Genomic DNA, 13869 nt, shown 5'->3' with positions numbered 1-13869 from the left:
TAAACACCTTATTCCATGTAAATATCAGGCTATGGCCATCATAAAACATGGAATAGTCTATAGTAATGAGATTAAAGAAACCCACTCATATCAAAATCCTCATTAAGGCCCAGTGGTTGTAGAGCTTCTAACATATAGATCCAATATAGCTCTCTCTGACATAGTCGCCTGTCTACATCACCCCCTCTCTGAGAAGTAACCTGTTCTATTCCCTGAAACCTGAGGGAGGATAGAGAATGTGAGTGGTTATTAAAGTGGCGGGCAGCAGAATAATTCATATCATTTCGTCTTGTTGAACTTTTGTGTTCGCTGATTCTTTGCTTCAGAGGGCGAATAGTTTTACCAATATAGATCATATCACATGTGCATTTAAGCATATATATAACATTTTTAGTGTTACATGTGATAACCCCTCTTACTGGAAAATAATTCCCTGTTCTAGGATGTGTGAAAGTGTTTGTTTTCCACGTATTGTGGCACTGAGCACAGTTACCACAAGGGTAATTTCCATGTTTGAGGGGAGCCAAAAGTGTCTGTCTAGGACTTGGTAATATATTGGCTCTAACCAATTTATTTCGTAGGTTTGGCCCTCTTTTAAAAACAAAAAGGGGTGGATCTTTGAAATGTTGAATGAGAGCTGGGTCTGAGGTCAAAATGTGCCAATATTTAAGAATGGTAGCCTACTCTTAAACCCATTAACCCATGAAAACAAAAATAAATAAATATCATAGAACAGTAGCGTACACCAAATGAAGGGAACAGGATTTTCTAGGCACTTTTCAAACCATTCCATACCATTCACACCATTTCATAATAAAGACGCGTGTCCTTCCGATTTAAGGGTGCTGTGAAAGCTGTTAATGAGAGGTATTTGAACAACTCGTTTTATAATATTTAATAAAATGTTAGGTTATTGAATGTCCTTTTTGGGTTTCTTCAATATTCAAAGTCTTTGGGAGTCAATGGAGAAGAAATCAATGGTTTGTCACCATTTTGAAAAAGACCCATATCTCTCTGTCCTCTCTTAATAATTCGTTATCACATGAAAACCCTTGATTTCACCGATACTGGAAGCACAAGTGCTTAGAAGGCCTCCACCCAGTTTCTGGCTGTGCCTTTGTGTCTTGAGATCAGCTGAAATGCGAAGTGAGCCCTGTTCATCAGTCATGCCGAGCAGATCAGCTGATCGTGAATCAGCCAGCGGGCGGCGCGAGGGTGGACTGAGTGACGGGTGTGGGCGGGGGCTTCGCGCTCTTCAACAGTCCGTGTGCTTGAAGTAAAACAAGTCTGAAAACAAGACGTGCAACAAGTGACTTTGATCAGCTGAGAGGAGATGGAGCTTTCGCATTGTGTCATAGCTTTTTACAGAGCTTGACCAACAAATAAACGCATATTGTGGGATAAACGACAGACAACGGTAAGTGTTGCTTTTGGATTATGTTTTTATTACAACAAAAAAAAAGTGTTGCGAAATTGCTAGTGTAGGGGCATTTGGGCGACATTGTAATGGGTGAGCTAAAGTTTATTAAAGCATTAAAATGAAAGTTGATCAACTTTAATGCGCACTCAAACAGGCAGTGTTCTTGTATGGGGATTGGGGAAAACAGGCTATGTTATTAAAACTGCACCTTTGGAGCATCTGTTGGAATGATGTTTGCTATTAATGACGCAAAACATTAAATATTGCACAGAACGCAATGGAAAACAAAGTTTTGGCTCAAAAATGTGCTTGTTTCAGCTGCATGGTGGATAAAAATCCGACCCCATAAATTAATGTAGCATTATTCAATATAATCAGATTGTGCATTACCGTACAATGTAAACCAAATTGTAATTTATATTGTAAATATATATATATATATATATAAATCTTGAACTAATCTGGTCTAATAGTGTCCAAGCAATCTGCCTAATGTAGGCTATGTAAAGCAAAGGAAAGTTCACTGTAAGATGACTGAGTATTCCCGAATCCCTCCTGACAGAGTTATAGCGGTTGCTCTGTCATCTAGAGAGAATGATTATCCATAAACCTCTTTGTTGACAATTTTTTGTTGATGCTGTAGCCATGTTTTTGGTCTGGATCAGGGCCAAAGTTAACGAGTTGTAGAGTTAAACTTAGACCGTTTCACCAGAAATCTCTTTTTTGAGTTCCCCTGCCTCCCTGGAAGTGGAATGCAGGTTGAGGCCATGCTGCAAGAGTTTGCACAGCCTGTGTTAGATTCCCTGTCAGAGCTACACATTTCCAGTGGGCACAATGAGAGGAAAGGAGTTACATTAACACCATTGAGTTCCTCTGCACACAGTACATGTGATACAGGAGCTGAAAGAGGCTATTGTGTCATATTCTTTTTTTTTCTGCACCAGAGCTCTGTTCCTAATGGATAAGGGGGCTTGCCGCTTTTTTAACTCGCCCTTATTGTTCTTTCTCATCCCCCTCTATGAGGCTGGAAAGTTTGAGTCCCTTTGCTCTCTTGAGTGTGGCTGCCGATGAGAAGGACTTTCCCTTTTAACTTGCTTCTTTATTATGATGTGCGCATTTTGTGGTTTTGTAGTAGTTTTGTAGAAGACCTAAAGTCTTCCAATCTTATGCTTTCAACCTGTAGTCTCTAGTGTCACCTTCATTCTTCACTGAACTTGCAACAAATACATCAATATGACTAATGCAATCTTTTGTTGGCTTTGAGGTGAAAGGATGTTATCAGTGGGGTCCAGAAGAAACTGAAAATAGCCTGTTGCCTGGTGTGATGCCTGTAGTGGGGTGATATTTTTGTAGCTTTGTGTTTTGCTATTCTTGAGGCACAATACTGTTGCTCATTGCATAGGCTATGTCACTGAAATTCTTTGGAATTAATTGAGATGTGATTACACCGATGAACATATAGTATGAGTGTAGCTGTTTTTTTATTGTTTACAGTTGAACTTTTTGAATTAGTTGTACTTGAAAAACAAAATTACATGAAAACATCTTTGTTGCTGTACTTTGGTTATTTTCAATAAAATATCAGCTGTTGACAAACAATTTAGTCAGCTGTTTCAAGGCAATGAATACAAAATCGGACTTCCTCTGCTTTTTTCTTCTGCTTATCCTTCTAACACAGCCCCCATATTTTACAGTGACATCCTTTGCTTTTTTTTGTGCCAATGTTTGTTTTTGTTTAAATAACCCACACTGCTGCCTCTGTTAACTTTAGTCAGCAATGTCAATGTGCTTAAGATTATAAAGTCTGCAACTGGGCTCAAACTGTCTGCATGCTTGGCAGGGAAGCTCTTACGAAGTAAGTGGTCATTATTGTACTGTATGAAAATGACGTCAAATACTGTAAGTCGTCATTTAACTCAAGTTCCTTGGAAAAACTACAAAGATCGTTGCACGTGCCAACATCAATATTTGTCTCAGAATAAATTCCAAAACCCGAGCAAAGGATCTGTTAAAAGTCTTTTAATGTCCTCGATTTCTCCAAACAACCTTTGTTTGCAGTGGGGGATCATTTGGTTTTGGGTTTTGCCACAAAAATGTAACCCAGTTACCTTAACTCAAATTTTGTCAGACAGTCTCACTAGGATCTTTTAGAAATGCAAAGATACTGTAAGCATTACAAACTTTTAGTGTAATAATGAGATTATTGCTTTGTTTTCAAAGGTGAGCCTTATCCACAGAGAGGGATTTGGTTGTTTCAGTGTTCCTGATGGAGTCTTACAGAGTTAGCGGCATGCCAAACCCTGGACTATCACAAGGCTATAGGCAGCCTTCCCGCACAAGAGGCCAGAGCAATGGTACTTACGGCCTCAGTATCAGAGTTCAAGGCATAGATGGACACCCCTATGTCGTCCTCAATAACCAGGAAAGAGGTCCAAACCCCTATGTGGACCCTCAAAACAATAATGGATATATGGATTCTGAAAGCCCAAACAATTATGACGAATATGATTTCAAAGAAGCCAGGAAGAATCTTTCTGAAGGCCCATATGTGGATTTTATGACTCCGAAGCTTCATGGAGGTCCTCACAATGGAACTGATCCTAAGAAGCAATCCAGTCTTTTAAACTTCCAGAAGCATCCAGAGATTCTCAAGCCATATGATCCTGAGAGCAATACTCTCGATAGCTTTCGAAGTCTACCTGTAGTCGAGACTCAAAATCCCTACCCAGAATCCCTACCCAGAGCCAACTCCCCAATTGTGAGCCAAGCCCGATCCTCCAGCCTTGTTCCAGAACCATCTTTTCCAGATGACAGGGGACTCGCCCAACCTCAGATTCGTCCCCAGACACTACCGTTCAGTGTCCAGCCTCGAACAGGTCTAACCAAAGACCATGTTCTGGCCCAGCCTCAGGTCAAACCCCAGATTCAAGCGCAACCTCAACTCAAGCCACCTTTTAAAACTCCAGTGCCCTACCAGACCCCGCCTCAACCCTCACAACGCCTTCCAATTCCTCAGGCATCTACAGTAACCAGTAACCCAAATGACCAGACCAAGGCCTCTTCTAGGCCTCCCAGCTCAGTTAGTAGCACCAACTCCAGTCTGGATCGGAGTCGACGTGAACCAGATGTGTTGCCCTTGCGCCGTATTGACTCCAGTGGCCCGGTGCTACAGTCTTCCTCCTCCCGTAACTCCTCTATGGGCTCCACCACACCAACAAAGGAAGACCAGTTGGACCAGCTTTATGCAGAAACTATCAACCGGCATGAGAACCGGCGCTACATCCCTTTCATGCCTGGCACAGGACGTGACATTGATACTGGCTCCATCCCAGGTGTGGATGAGCTCATCAAGAAGTTTGACAGCAAAGAGACTCAACAACGCAGGGGTCGGTCAGGGCGGAGGAATCGACTAAACCCAGAAGACCGCAAGCGTTCCCGTAGTGTTGATAGCGCCTTGCCATTTAGTTTTGAGGGTGACACTGACTACTTGGATGAGGTTAGCAGGAATCGAGGCAGATCTACAGAGCATCTTCTTCGCCCATCTCTGCTCCTGCAGAAGACCGCTGGAGTGAAGACCTCCCCGATGTCGCCAACTTCCTCTACTGGACCCAGGATAAGCCTAAGAAATGTAACGCAAGTCAAAAGTGCTCCAGGCTCTCCTCAGGGGACAGTCTCCCACTCTTCAGCTGCTATTTTGGGCTTCAAGAATCCTCAGAGTCATCCGTCTGTAGCACCTGTAGAGAAGAAAAATGAAGAGGCCAAACTATCACAGAATATGAAGTGCCTGTCAAGTCTGAAAACAGGATCAATTTCTCGTCCCGCTGCCAACAGTAAAACAACAAGCACTGAAGTGGATGCCCAGGTAAGAAAGGATGGACTTCCTCTGTTATTCTAATATATTCCCACCATTATGGGGAGACCAGTCATCTGTTTTATGTATGTGTAAATATAATGACATGTATTTCTTTTCTTCTACTTTTTTGCTCAGGTGACACCTGATCTTCTGAAAGGTCAGCAAGAGCTTTCACAGCAAACAAATGAAGAGACTGCTAAGCAGATATTATTCAGTTACCTCAAAGATGGGTGAGTGTACCTTACAAATAATTGTGTATGTTTTTTGTAATATCAACACCAATATATTTCTGTTAAAATACTTTTTAATTGGTCACTTACAAGTGACACAGGGAAATCTAAAAATGTCATGTCAGTGTGCACATATTGAGCATTACTGTGTAAACTTTTTTTCTTAATTTTTTTTTTATTGTATGCATATACAGTGAAGAAAATAATTATTTGATCCCCTGATGATTTTATAAGTTTTCCCACTTACTAAGAAAAGAAGAGTAAATCATTGTAATGGCAGATTTATTTTAATGGATAGAGAGAGAATATCAACCAAAAAAACACATTATATAAAGGTTATAAATTGATTTGCATTTCAGTAAGTGAAATAAGTATTTGATCCTCAAGCAAAACATAATTTAGTACTTGGTGGAGAAACCCTTGTTGGCAAGCACAGAGGTAAGACGTTTCTTGTAGTTGGTCACCAGGTTTGCACATATCTCAGGAGGCATTTTGGTCCACTCCTCTTTACTTTCTAAAACCTTAAAGGGATAGTTCACTTCAAAATGAAAAATCTGTCATCATATACTCACCCTCAAGTTGTTATAAACTTGTATGGATTTCTTTCTTCTGCTGAACACAAAGGAAGATATTTTGAAGAATGTCAGTAACTAAACAGTTAACTGGACCCATTGACTTCCATAGTATTTTTTTTCCCTACTATGAGTATATGATGACAGAATTTTTCATTTTAAAGTGAACTATCCCTTTAAGGTTTCTTGGCTGTCGCTTTGCAACTCGAAGTTTCAGCTCCCTCCACAGATGTTCTATAGGATTCCACTCCAAGACCTTAATGTGCTTCTTCTTGAGCCACTCCTATGTTGCCTTGGCGGTATGTTTTGGGTCATTGCTGGAAGACCTGCTGAACGAAGGAGGTTCTCGTCCAAGATTTGACAGTACATGGCCCCATCCATTGGCCCCTCAATACAGTGAAGTCGTCCTGTACCCTTAGCAGAGGAAAAGCCCAAAACCATAATGTTTCCACCTGTTCTTGACTGTAGGGATGGTGTTATTGGGGTCATAGTCAGCATTTCTCTGACCTCAGTCACATCTGACCACAGCACTTTCTCCCAAGACATCTCTGAATCATTAGATGTTCATTGGCAAACTTTAGACGGGCATGTACATGTGCCTTCTTGAGCAGGGGGACCTTGCGGGCGCTGCAGGATTTCAATCCATTGCGGCATAGTGTGTTACCAATGGTTTGCTTGGTGACTGTGGTCCCAACTGCCTTGAGATCATTAACAAGCTCCTCCCGTGTAGTTCTGGACTGATCCCTCACCTTTCTCATGATCATCTGTACCCCATGAGGCCAGATCTTGAATGGAGCTCCAGACCGAGGGCAATTGATGTTTATTTTGTATTTCTTCTATTTCCTAATAATGGCACCAACTGTTGTCTCCTTCTCACCAAGCTTCTTGCTGATGGTGTTGTAGCCCATTCCAGCCTTGTGCAGGTCTACAATCTGGTGCCTGATGTCCTTTGACAGCTCTTTGGTCTTGTTCATGGTGGTGGAGAGGTTGGAATGGAAGATACAGATTCTGTGGACATGTTTCTTTTATACACATTATGAATTGACATTAGGAGTACTTTCTTAAAGTGACAGGACTAATTTGTGTTTCACATGAGCACATAACCAATCTGTGGGAGGCAGAATTCTTTCTGGTTGGTGGGGGATCAAATACTTATTTCACTCGATCAAATGCTAATCAATTTATAACCTTTATATAAAGTTTTTTTTCTGGATTTTTTGGTTGATATTCTGTCTCTCTCCATTAAAATAAAACTGCCATAAAAATTATAGACCCTTCATTTCTTTGTAAGTGGGCAAACTTACAAAATCATCAGGGGATCAAATAATTATTTTCTCCACTGTGTGTGTGTGTGTGTGTGTGTGTGTGTGTGTGTGTGTGTGTGTGTGTGTGTGTGTGTGTGTGTGTGTGTGTGTGTGTGTGTGTGTGTGTGTGTGTGTGTGTGTGTGTGTGTGTGTGTGTGTGTGTGTGTGTGTGTGTGTGTGTATACACATACAGTGGAGAAAATAATTATTTGATCCCCTTATGATTTTGTAAGTTTGCCCACTTACAAAGAAATGAAGGGTCTATAATTTTAATATATCTTGAAATAAAATATCTTAATATTTATTAAACAAATAATTATTAATAAATAATTTATGTTTTTGGAGAGTTGCACAACATGACATTTAAAAACGTTGCCTTATTCTAAAAAGGTTGTATTATTTGAATATATAAGGGACTTCATTTATTGATCTTAACAAACAGTCATGAAGGTCTGCATGGCTCCTCTATAAGATATAATTTCCTCTGTTGTTTTCTACTACATGTTGGTTTCACCACGACTTCAATTTGGCACACTAACATTTTTTTATCCTAATGCTAAATTATAACAGCAGCACTTGTGTCCTTATTGGTCTAAGTTGTTTCTTTCTCAATAGTGTTCACTCATTTTTTCTTAGAAGTGAGATTTTACATGGAATTTGAAGTAGTTTCCACATAGTCTGACACATAATGATAACAGTACAAGAATTTTACCTCCCCTACATTTTTTCTTCATTTATGTGCAGTAGAACCATCCATACACAACTTCAACCCCCGCACTTCTATCTTATTCCTTCAAGGAAAAAGCAGGTTCTTAAAGTTCCTCCTCTAACGTCTCAAAACAATCAAAATGGCAAGTCATTTATTTAGATAAACTTTAATAAAAAGCTGCTTGCAAGATGTTCCAGACCGTTCTTCGCCCAATATAAATGGTTTTAGCCCACTGCCAACAACTAAAATCTGTTATTTTGCTTGAAGGTCTAAATTTCCACCCAAAGCAGTGCTGTTTCCTTCTCTCATCTAATCCTACATGATCACTGCACAGCTTCAAAGGCATGCTGTTGGTGCCCAACCTGCTCTAGTGAAATGGCTGAAACCGTGCCCTCCCTGAACTCCATATTCTTGATGTCAAAAGTTCCGCCCTCTCTGCATTCCTCATGTGATGTGTGGAGGGAGGTGAGCAGAGTGGATTATTCACGAGTATCTGTGAACCTTCTGAAGCCCTGCAGATCTAGGATCAGATGTCTTCTGGTCAATAGCAGCCATTATTACTAAAGACAAGACTTGTCCTGAGTTAGTGGTTAGTTACCATTCAACGGCACGTGCCAAAGGTGAACCGGATTAAGGGTTATGTTGGTTGTAATGGAGCAAAACAATATTGTCGCCAACAGTGTTCTGACATGGCGACATCACTTACGTCATGAAACCGTTAATAACAGTCTGTTCTGCGGGAGGTGTATGTATGTTTGAAGGAGAGAGGCGGTGCTGGTCTGCTGGTTTCTCCTCTCTTTGTGAAATGTAATGATACACTTCAGTCTGCTGTATACTCATGGCACTAACCCAATGTGCTGTGCTTTTCCCTGATGCATCACTCGAGTGCCCTGGGAACATGCGGGCATCAGACACACATTCCTAGAAATGTGACTTGTTAAAAGAAGGCAATAATTAGGGTGGGCAGGTCATAAGGTGACACATCAAAGCTTGAGTACGGTACTCTGTACTCTCCACACAGGCAAAGAGCCAGGCTGATTTTTCCCAGAAATGTCAGGGATTATATACTCTGATCCAGTCCGCACACACGCATGCACTATCAACACACTTTGGCTGGGATAAAGAGACTCTCAAACCATCCAAGTAAATTAGGAGCACTTGTGTTTTGTTTTGCAGGAGCAATGATAACGATGACACTACCAAGAGAAAGGTCAACCTGGTGTTTGAAAAAATCCAGACCTTGAAGTCACGAGCCGCTGGAAACGTGCAAGGCGACAACAAAGTGAGCCGTTGTTGTGGCATTGTAATTGGGTTCAACAAACAGCTAAGACTGTGAGCCTCTTATAAGAGGGACTTAGTCTATCTCTTGGAGAAAGTATAAAGGCTGGCTGAGGTTATTTACTTGGCAAACAGCATAGTCATGGCTAATGTTTAAACATATGCAAGCAAAATCAGACCAGAACCTAGTCTTTTTCCCTGTATTTTATTTTTTATTGTATTTTTGTTCATTATTTTATTACATTTTTATAGTCATGAAATCTTGTATATGAAAAGATTAGCAAATGAATATGCATTACAAATATTAGAAATATTTCTGATTAGAACAGGGATTATTCTTGAGAACCCGCTGTTTTTATTCTGCTAAAATGTGAATCTGTATCTAATCGCTATCATATAGTGCTGAAAAGAGAGCTCTGTTGCATATAAATGTTTCTCTCTCAGGCTCCAGACCTTGCAGCCCAGGCTAGAGCCCTTCAGGAGCAGAAAGCCGAACAGGAAAAAGAAATTGCTGATCTTAAGAAACAGCTTGAGAATGAAAGCAAGGTAAAACTCTCTCTCTCTCTCTCTCTCTCTCTCTCTCTCTCTCTCTCTCTCTCTCTCTCTCTCTCTCTCTCTCTCTCTCTCTCTCTCTCTCTCTCTCTCTCTCTCTCTCTCTCTCTCTCTCTCTCTCTCTCCCCTAATACCTCTACTACTTTGACTCGTCAATTGCACCTTGGACCCCTGCTCTGTCTGTTTAGTCAGTCTGTTAGAAGCTTCCATGTTGACCGAAAATCCCACTCCTATCACCCCTTAAGATCAATAATCAAATTAACCAATTACTGGCTTATTAGAAAGACTGGGCGTTAAATCCAAAAAAAGACGCCCAGTTTCTCAGACTGACAATGATTTTGAAGGTTCAGTAAGGTTACCGTCATTTCATGTCCTCACTGTCATTTCTTATTATGTCCCTCCCTGCAGAAGCGCAGTGATCTGAGCGAGACTCAGCTGAAGGCGGGAGCAGGAATGAAAGATTTGAGGAGAGAGCTGGAACAGAGTCAAGCCGAGTGCAGCAGACTCCGGGACAAGCTTAGTAAAACAGAGGCTGACCTGCGCACTACAGTGGAGGAGTAAGATACTGTCTTGTGGATGTGGACAGACCCACACAGAATCTGTGCATGTAGAACGTTTAGCAAAAGTGGAACACCTGTAACAAAAAACAAAACGGTTTAACTGTCATATGTTAAACTCTCAGCTCGCACGTTTTACTATGTTTAACTCCGCCTGGCCCTTCTTTAGCATCAGATATGCAAGTTTCTGTGATTTCTCCATCCCGTCAGTTGTCAAAATAAGGTGCAAATTATCCTCTGTGACATCATGGTTTGAATTGGCAGGAGTTTATGGACATGAGCTCAGCAGATTATCAGGCTATTCTGAGTGTATTTTTGTGTATATCAGACTCTTCCAGGTAAAAATGGAGAAAGAGCAGTACCAGACTGAGATCCGAGACCTGCAGGACCAGCTCTCAGAGATGCACGATGAGTTGGATGGAGCCAAGCAATCTCAAACAGACAGTACAGACAAAGAGGCCATGATGGAGGTACAGCGTTTAAACATATCTGACTGTACATACTGTTCAAAAGTTTGGGGTCGGTATGATTTATTTTTTTTCTCCAAAATTGATAATGATAAAAATTGTTTCTTGAGCAGCATATCAGCAAATTAGAATGATTTCTGAAGGATCATGTGACACTGAAGACTGGAGTAATGATGCTGAAAGATCAGCTTTACCATCACAGGGATAAATTACATGTTAAAAATGTATTGAAATAAAAAACAGCTCTTTTAAAGTGTAATAATATTTCACAATATTATTGTTTTTACTGTATTTTTGATCAAATAAATGCAGTCTTTGCGAGCTCAAGACTGTCAAAAATTAAAAAAAATCTTACTGACTGCAAACTTTTGAACGGTACTGTATAACTTCTATTGAGGCACATAACATGTCATGGAAAGCTGTATATTTCCCATGCAAATTTTACATTGCAGCAATCTATAACACAACAGAAAATTCTTTGCATATTCAAATTAATTAATTCTTGAGGCTGATGACAGAACTTCTAACCATGTGCTGTTCTCTCTAGGACTTCATGCAACTGAAACTAGACCTCCAGGACCTGCTTCTTGCCAAAGAGGAGCAGGAGGAGCTGCTGAGGAGGCGTGAGAGGGAGCTGACCGCTCTTAAAGGAGCTCTGAAAGAGGAGGTGGCAACTCACGATCAGGAGGTGGATAAACTTAGGGAGCAGTATGAAAAAGAGATCCGTAAGCTACAAACAGCTGTGGAGGAAGCCAAACAGGTGATAAATCTGTCTTTTTACTTTTTTAACTGTTTGCAAATCAAGCAAGAACAGCAGAGGTTTGTGTGATGTTAGAAACCATGTAAACACTTCCTGATCCTATTCCCTCCATACCTTCCTATCATTTCCTGAATATAACAAATTAAATGTGATGTTTAAAAGTATTTTTATGCAGGTCTAGCATGCTATGTTATGATCATGGCATATGGTAAGACGCATAATGTTTTTCAAATTATAAACTCAGTTAAACTTTAACATTATGTCACAATGTTATGTTTTGATTTGTATAGTTTATAGTTTAAAGTTAGATTAAGTATAGGACCACTTTCAGCTATTATAGTTTCTCAGTTTTAATAGTAATTAATTTCCTAGTGACTTACAGTAGTTAATCATGATGATTTTGTTCATATGAGGGGAAAGCGCACAATAGAACAGAACAAACAGGAAGAGAAGGAGTGAAAGAGGTAGTCTGAGGACAGATAGGTGTCCAGTCCACAAGTAGGTGGAACTCCTTCTGCCTCCCTCTTAGCTCACTTCCTTTTCCAACAAAGAAACTTCCTGTCCAAAGGAGGCCATTGTTGTCTTAGTTTAAATGTATTTTAAAGGAGTTAACCGACAAAGAGTTTAATCTTGGTCAGGTGCCACAGTAATCCTGTTTTTGCACGCATTGTGCCTATTTTTGAAATGGCTGCACGAACGGATGTCAGAAGAATAGAGCATAGTTTTGTTGTTGGATATTTGAGAAGTGGACAAATAGACAGATTGCAGACGTTGGATTTCTGGATATTTTAGTGATTGACCAAGTCACAAGGCTAAACGAGTGTTACCATGCGCATCTTCTTTATGGGGTTAGTGTTGATAGGAAGGCCCCATGTGGAGGAACACTGAAGGGTGAAGCACTAAAAGGAGTTTAGCATTGCTTAATTGCAGTGGCAGGCCGTCACTAATCTAATGAGGCTCTGATGGGGTGGATAGCTGGTCTCTCTCTTTCTTTGAAAATGAATGATGGGATTGTTTCATATGCAAATAGCTGGGGAATTGCACATGGCCAATAAGTGGGTCACTGTGCAGACAAGGGGTCTTACAGATGACACAATGGGAGGAGGTTTGTACAAAAACTAAGGTTAGTTTGATTTGTTTGCCTTTTTTATTCTACAAAGTTTGCATTAGAGTTTAGACTACTGATCCCAGGTTTCCCAATACGGCTTGTGTGGATGTTTTTCTATAAGGCTTTTGTTACCAGCAATGGGAAAAATGTAGATGGTGATCAGTAGAACTCTCAGAGTTTGTTTTTGTTCACTTTTACTGCTGCATACAAAGGTATTGCTCTGCCCCAATAGCAGGAGGGGGAACAGAAAGGGAGTGGGGGGTCACAGCAAGAGATTCCTGATTCTCAACGGTTGGACGTCCTTGTGAAGGGATTCTCTCCCTGCTCCAATAGCTTTCCCTGTTTTCTTAAGGCCAATTGGCTACAAACGTCAACTGACACTTCGTCGAGATCAGATCATCACTTCGGATCAGTGTGTTGCCATTGGTCGGCGCTTATTTTTCGGATGTTTGTCTGGTTGCGGAATATCTGTGAAGGGATGGTGATTGTCTGCGTCTGTCGGTGCAGTGTGAATTTGCCTTTATTCGTAACTGTAACCAAACCCAAATGTCTTGACTTCAAACCCATATTATTCCTGATTTTTTTTTATTTATTTTTATTTGACCTTTATTTAACCTTTATTTAACCAGGAAAATCCCATTGAGATTACTAATCTCTTTTTCAAGGGAGTCCTGGCCAAGACAGCGGCACAGATCACGACAATTCAGTACATTACAGACAAATTCATAACAATTTAATGAGACTATTTAAAAACATTCACAAACCATAGATTTCATTTCCAAATTTTTGAGCAAGAGTTTAAACTGGCCTATTGAAACCAGTTCCTTTAATTTCCAGAATTTTTGTAAGTTGTTCCATGTTGTGGGGGCAGATTGCTTAGAGAATTAGTACCAAAATCAAAACAAAAACTATTCAGTAAAATTAAAGCAGTTATATTACATCATATGTTATTTTGCATCTTTATTAGAGATACAATGAGTTAATATTTTATAAAGTGTTACATAGGGGCATAATGGCGGTGCTTGCAACAAAACAAAACTTTGTTTTAGATATGATTTA

At 40.3% G+C, this 13869-nt stretch overlaps 1 protein-coding gene across 1 annotated transcript in view; it reads left to right on the top strand.

Annotated features, from left to right (window-relative positions):
• Nucleotides 1-1275: 1275 nt before the first annotated feature.
• cgnl1 (cingulin-like 1) overlaps nucleotides 1276-13869 on the top strand; it is a 39499-nt gene continuing 26905 nt past the window's right edge. The window contains exons 1-8 of the mRNA XM_056258974.1: nucleotides 1276-1417; nucleotides 3641-5282; nucleotides 5409-5503; nucleotides 9265-9370; nucleotides 9811-9912; nucleotides 10327-10475; nucleotides 10804-10945; nucleotides 11490-11702. Of these exons, the coding sequence (XP_056114949.1) occupies nucleotides 3687-5282; nucleotides 5409-5503; nucleotides 9265-9370; nucleotides 9811-9912; nucleotides 10327-10475; nucleotides 10804-10945; nucleotides 11490-11702 (2403 nt within the window). The 5' untranslated portion in view covers nucleotides 1276-1417; nucleotides 3641-3686. The remainder of the gene's footprint in view (nucleotides 1418-3640; nucleotides 5283-5408; nucleotides 5504-9264; nucleotides 9371-9810; nucleotides 9913-10326; nucleotides 10476-10803; nucleotides 10946-11489; nucleotides 11703-13869) is intronic.

Source organism: Rhinichthys klamathensis, unplaced genomic scaffold, assembly GCF_029890125.1.
Source record: "Rhinichthys klamathensis goyatoka isolate OS25496 unplaced genomic scaffold, OSU_Roscu_1.1 h1tg000161l_1, whole genome shotgun sequence".
Classification (NCBI taxonomy): Eukaryota; Metazoa; Chordata; class Actinopteri; order Cypriniformes; family Leuciscidae; genus Rhinichthys; species Rhinichthys klamathensis.
The sequence above is the reverse complement of the archived record's forward strand: the minus strand, read 5'-3'. Positions and strand labels throughout refer to the sequence as shown.